Raw genomic sequence first — 6,181 nt, 5'->3', positions numbered from 1 at the left:
TTGTAAAGTGTGACTGAAATCAGCATTTCATGTTTTTGAAATTCTAGACATAATATAAGGCAAGTTTAATAAGCCTAGTAGTAATTGAAATAATTTTAAATACCTCTGCTCCCATGTGGTTGGTGGCTGCCAACACCAAATCATTTTAATACTTCACAAAAGTCTCTTTACATCATAACTGTGGTGGAGCTGTTTGTCTATCACTATCCATTCAAAGTATAAATAAATAAAATAAAAATTATTTTTTGATCTACCTAAAATTAATGAAACTGAAAACTCTTTAAACATTTACTGAAAGTTCAACAATTGAGATGCAGTGATGAGAGAACTTCATGTCAGTTAACTATCAAGCTGTTAAACATTTTAGTTAAAGAAAAAAAAAAAGTAAATCTGCAGCACAAGACAGACTACATTCCAGTACTAAACAGTGAAATATTGCACGAGACTAAAGATCAGTCTCAAACCATTATGTTTATTCACAGCAAAGTCATGGTGAAATGCAGGTAGACTTTCTTTTGGCAACAATTTATAACAATCATTTACAATACACAATCAATGCAATTACAATTAAAATCAACCCAATTCAAAACAATAGACTTTTCATTAAATAATATGCTATGTATAAAAATAAAATAAATGCACTTAATAACCCTGTCTGAATGTAGTTTGTTTGTTCCAAACTCTTTCATGAGAATTCCCATTCGGTTAGATAAGGAATGCTTACAATTTACATAACATTTACATAACATGCATTTATGAAAGTTTTATTCAGCTGATAAAACGGTTGGTTTGCTCACGGTTTACTGGCCTTGTCACATAATGACAAAGTCACATTTAAAACTTAAGCCCCTAAAATAGAGCTTGGCGAACATAAATAGTAAACTGATATTTGTCCAGTTCCAGTACAGCTGGGGAACAGACATGAACACTGACTTGCACGCCGTGTGGTAGAGCTGCACGATTAACGCTTGCGATGTGAAACGGTTTAAACCAGAGCCTTTAGGGACTTTGGTTAACCTTTCAACATTGAAATCTGCGTTTGCGCTGCCGCTGATCCGGAGAGAACAGCTGCCGTGTAAATCTACAGTATGAAGCAGCTTCACAAGCACTCTTTTCAACCACACATGATTGTTATTTATGTGGATCAAATATTTAAATAACTGGGGGGAAAAGTGTCCTGGGATAAAAGTTTATAGTTTGGGTATAAACACTGATGTCTACGGTGGTGATCAAAATAAGAGTAAATCATCTTTTGAAAGTATTTTGACTCTTGTATGTATTGAATTGATTATCATAAGTGAGTGTTTAAAAAAGTGTTTGTCATTAAATCATTCATTCAAAAGATGTATTCACAAATGCAGATTTGTCCAATAACTAAACAAGTCTTTATAAATGAGACATTGACTTCATTCAAATTATAATTTCGTCCAAATTAATGTTTTAAATAGACTAAAGCAATGAACATTTTGTCAGAACCTCTAGTTTGCATGTTATTTTATATGGTTTTCTAATGTATTTTTCATTATTCTCAATTAATCCAGAATCATGCAGCTCTCCCGTGTAGTGAGTGAAGAAGATTCCTAAACTGTTGCACAAGCAGAAATTACAATACATAGCAAATGAGTTTATGATTTAAGAGCAAAAGAAGCCGAGTCGCATCTGGGTAAGATGCAATTCTGACTCGTGCATAATCTCCTTTCCAGCAAGGACATTAAAAACAAAGCTGAAATGCTATGTTTAATCAGCACGGAATTTTACACTGAAGTTTTGCCAGGGTTGTTTTTTTTTTTTTAAAGTTCAGATTACATATCTGAATCTCCAACCAAAGCTAAAAGATTCATATTTTGTCCCATTTGAAACAAGAACTTGTGTGCTATTGTCCAAAATAGACTGAGTACGTACCATCAAGTGGACAGATGACAAAGCTTCCGTTTTTTGTTAGCTTATAAAATAAACCGAAATAACTTTCGATGCCTATCCACTTCTACTGTTCAACAGTATTCAATTAAGAGAAACCAAACAACAAATCAATTGGGCAGTTACTAGTTACTGACAACTGCACTGTGTCACGACCAGGAAAACCAACTGACATTCCCCATTGCATAACCACAATGAGAGTTTGAAGTTTTGTTGCAAGTCAACTCTTGTTAAAACTACAAGTGGAGGACTAGCATGTCAAGGGCGAGAGCTGGAGTTTGTGGTCGTTCGAAAGTGAATGAATGGGAGTTTATTTTAGGGGTTTAGTCTCGGTACCTGTGTGTATTTACAACACAGTTTCACTGGTTAGATCTTCTTGCTTTTTCCTGTAATAGAGAAAAACAAACACATATTAGCCTGCACACTCTTCCAGCACAGTCAATGTTGTGAGCAGGTGTATTTGCTGGGTGAAGTCACCTGTTGAATGCTACTGGGATTGGGAGGGTTTGGCCGATCTGTGCTGCAGATTTCACAGCCGGGTCTCGTAGACTTATTTATGAATGTACAGGAAGGGCAGGACCAGCCTGGCTAAAGAGGGTGAGAGATATGAAAATACAACGGTTCATTATTTATATACAAATATTTGCATTTGTTATGTACATGAAGCTGGAAGACTGATCCACATCAATCAGGGGATACAAATGTATACAAATAAACATTGCAATGATGTTTTTCATGGAATCATTTCCATTTGTGATCTCTTTCTTTGAAGGCTTCATAAAATTTTAAGCTGTCCTTGCTACAACGGCACTGTCTGTGGGAGTGTGTTTTCATGGTTCATGATTATGTGGACGCAGGTCACTTATTTACAGTCTGACTGCTTTCGTTAGTTTCAAGAAATGGTAAATGTGAATGCATGTAATAATTACCTGCGTGTTACTTGATTTCAGTTTGGACCGTCCAAGTTGCAACATCTCAAGGTTAATGATGTCACTGACGCTATGTTTCTCTGGGCCACACCCACTGCTGCCTATTCATCAATGAGAAAAAAACACTGATGCAAGCAGTGATAATGCAAGAGCAAACCTCAGATCACTGAAACCTATATACACTACTGTTCAGAAGATTGGAGTTAATATGAAATTAATACTTTATTCAGCAAGGATGCATTTAATTAAAGCAATTATATTCTGACAAAATATTTCTTTTTCAAATAAATGCTGCTCTTTTGAACTTTCTATTCATCAAATATTCATCAAAGGAAAAAGAGCATCATGGTTTCCACAAAAATATGAAGCAGCATAACAGTTTTTCAATACTGATAATAAGAAGAGATTGAGAAAACATTGTTGGTCCCAGACGGGCCGGTCTGAGTTTTTCAGACTGGTTTCTTGAACATGACAGTTAGTTCACTAAACTCAAACGGCCTCCACAGTCACCAGATCTCAATCCAATAGAGCAGATTTGGGATGTGCTGGAACGGGAGATTCATATAATGGATGTGCAGCCGATTAATCTTCAGAAACTGTGTGATGCTCTCATGACATTATGGACCAAAATCTCTGAGGAATGTTTCCAGCAGCTTGTTGAATCTGTGCCAAAGAATCAAGACAGTTCTGAAGGCAAAGGGGGTCCAAGCCAGGTCTACATAATACATGGCTGGGGAGTGTAAATTACACTTAAAATGTATCCAAATATAAAACAGTTATTTTAAATTGTAATATGTCACAATATTACTCTTTTTCATACATCATTAAACTTTTAGTTTTACAAATCATCACATTAAAAATAAATAAAAATTGCAAAATATTTAGAAAAAGCTCAAAAAAGCTATAAGTGCTTGAATTTCACTCTCAAAAGGTTGTACGATGAATGACAAAAAAAAACCAAAAAACATTTGGCAACTTCTGCCACAATTGTTACAGTTAGCTTTGCTACATTAAGTCCATGGTGAATGTTGTTGATTTGTGGAATGAAAAGCCTTCTATAACTTGTTTATTCATGTCACAATGTTTCTCCAAGTTCCACATCAGCGCTCCCAGTGCTGTGTAGTAACGGTGTCGTGCGATCGATATCATTTGATGTTACGTATGCAATAGAAGAAGAAAAAATCCATCACACAGTCCATTAGTGTTGGGCGATACGCTCCATTTTCATATCGTCCTATCGTCAGCCTGTGAGATCGGCGATACACAATATTATCGTGAGGGGGCGGGGCTAACTTATTTGATTATTAACTTGATTATTTACTCATTAAATTGCTTGTTTTATTACTTAATTTTATATACGAGAATATTTTTCTATTTTGCTAGCAAAGGTGTAGTGTTTATTAATAGGCTAGATCAGGTTATTTCCCGGTATATTGAGGTAAAAAAAGATCCTAATATCCTGAAGAGTATTTCAACATGTCAGCGGGAAAATTACGGACACACATTATCCTCTCATGCCGTTACAGATGCAGCATTTTGACAGTACTTCTGCACGAGATGAGAACACATTTTAATAATTTCTTGGGTCATCTCTGTCTCGATGCACTTCACATATGGGCACTTCAATTAGCCCAAAGAACGCGGGTTAATGTGTTTTAAATGCCGGGAGAAAGAGTAAGGGGCAGAAATCTAGCTGATTCGATCGGTTTACATAAACTTATGACTTGACTCCGATAAAGGAAAACGGGTTAATGCGTTTACATGACCACATGCATTGTCAGTTTATTCAGCATAATGGGGTTAAGAACGTGCATGTAAGCGCGCTCATTCTCTGAAAGTAAAAACGGACTGAGCTTTCGGCATCTGTCTCTTCATTAACGCCGCATTCTCTGAGACAACGATGGATATAACTGTCACGGTAGACATATTCTCTGTTCCTTCTAGTCTTGTGTTTATGTTGTTGGGTGAGTGCACGTGTGTAGTGGGTGTGAGTGTATGACATCACCTGATCCGCTCCAGCTGATCGTCATTCATCACCAGCTGCAATCAATCTCACGACTCTTTAAATACTTACCGCTGTTCTATCATCCCTGTCAGATCGTTGTTTGATGTCCTGCGTGTTGGTGTTCCGGTGTTCTGTTCCTGCTTTGTGTTCCTGTTCCTCGTCGTCTGCATCTGGTTCTCCTGTCTTCTCACCGTCACCTCCGCACCGCACTTCTTCACGGATCCTGGCCATCGAAGTCCCTGCGTCACGGTGTTCCTCCTGCTTGTACTGTATTCTTATTATTCATCCATTAAACTGTTAACTCGCAACTGCTTCCTGTCCTTCATCCAGACATTATGACAGAACGATCTGACCGTCAAATGGAAGCAGCGAGTTCATCTTCGGGATCTTTGGAAGAATTTATCCAACATAGCATTCGGAGGATGGATTCTCAGCAGTGGGATATCGGCGACACGGGCCGGGCAGTACAAGCATTAGTGACGCAGGTGTCCGAGCTCACCCAGCAGATCCAACGCCTACAGAATCCCGCTGCGCCGCCCACGCCGGCCGTTCCCCCACCACCTCCAGAGAGACCATCGCAGACCGAGCCCCGCCTACCGGTACCAGAGTCATACGCTGGAGAACCAGCCTTTTGCAGAGCGTTTCTGACACGCTGCTCCATGCACTTCGCTCTTCAACCACATACTTTCAACACGGAACAGGCTAAAGTGGCGTTCGTGCTGACGTTGCTAACCGGGAAGGCGGCGCTTTGGGGAACGGCGGTGTGGGAGAATCAGAATCCATGCTGCGCCTCATTCCAGACCCTCGCCGCCGAGATGAGGAAGGTATTCGATCGGGCTGTCTCTGGGAGGGAGGCAGCCAGAGCATTGGCGGACCTTCGTCAGGGAGAGAAATCTGTCTCCGACTTCTCGATCGAGTTTCGGACCTTGGCGGCGGAGTGCGGCTGGAACGAGGAGGCGCAGTGGGATATGTTCCTGCATGGGTTGGCTGACCACGTCCAGAAAGAGATTTACGCCCTGGATCTGCCGACCACACTGAATGGCCTCATTGATCTTGCTCTGCGGGTGGACGCTCGACTGTCAAGAGTCGAGCGTCGGATTCCGTCCACCCGTACCTTCGGAGGAAATGACGGGACACGATCCAGCGGCAGGGACGTGGTCAGCCCCGTCTACGATCCCGAGCCCATGCAGGTGGGTCGAGCTCGGCTTTCCCGGGAGGAGAGGGAGAGGCGGAGGTCCCAGGGCCTTTGCCTGTATTGTGGAGGAGCGGGACATTTTGCTTATAATTGCCCGGTAAAAGGCCAAGCCCGATAGTAAACTTGAGGCTACTA

The 6,181-nt window shown here is 40.4% G+C and overlaps 1 protein-coding gene across 1 annotated transcript in view; it reads right to left on the bottom strand.

Annotated features, from left to right (window-relative positions):
• Positions 1–452: 452 nt before the first annotated feature.
• Positions 453–6,181, bottom strand: part of sharpin (SHANK-associated RH domain interacting protein) — a 32,698-nt gene continuing 26,969 nt past the window's right edge. The window contains exons 7-9 of the mRNA XM_077241066.1: positions 2,847–2,947; positions 2,395–2,505; positions 453–2,303 (exon numbers count right to left, since the gene is read on the bottom strand). Of these exons, the coding sequence (XP_077097181.1) occupies positions 2,277–2,303; positions 2,395–2,505; positions 2,847–2,947 (239 nt within the window). The 3' untranslated portion in view covers positions 453–2,276. The remainder of the gene's footprint in view (positions 2,304–2,394; positions 2,506–2,846; positions 2,948–6,181) is intronic.

Source organism: Siphateles boraxobius, unplaced genomic scaffold, assembly GCF_051911475.1.
Source record: "Siphateles boraxobius isolate OS27281-9 unplaced genomic scaffold, OSU_SipBor_1 1, whole genome shotgun sequence".
Classification (NCBI taxonomy): Eukaryota; Metazoa; Chordata; class Actinopteri; order Cypriniformes; family Leuciscidae; genus Siphateles; species Siphateles boraxobius.
This window is presented reverse-complemented; position numbering and strand designations above follow the sequence as displayed.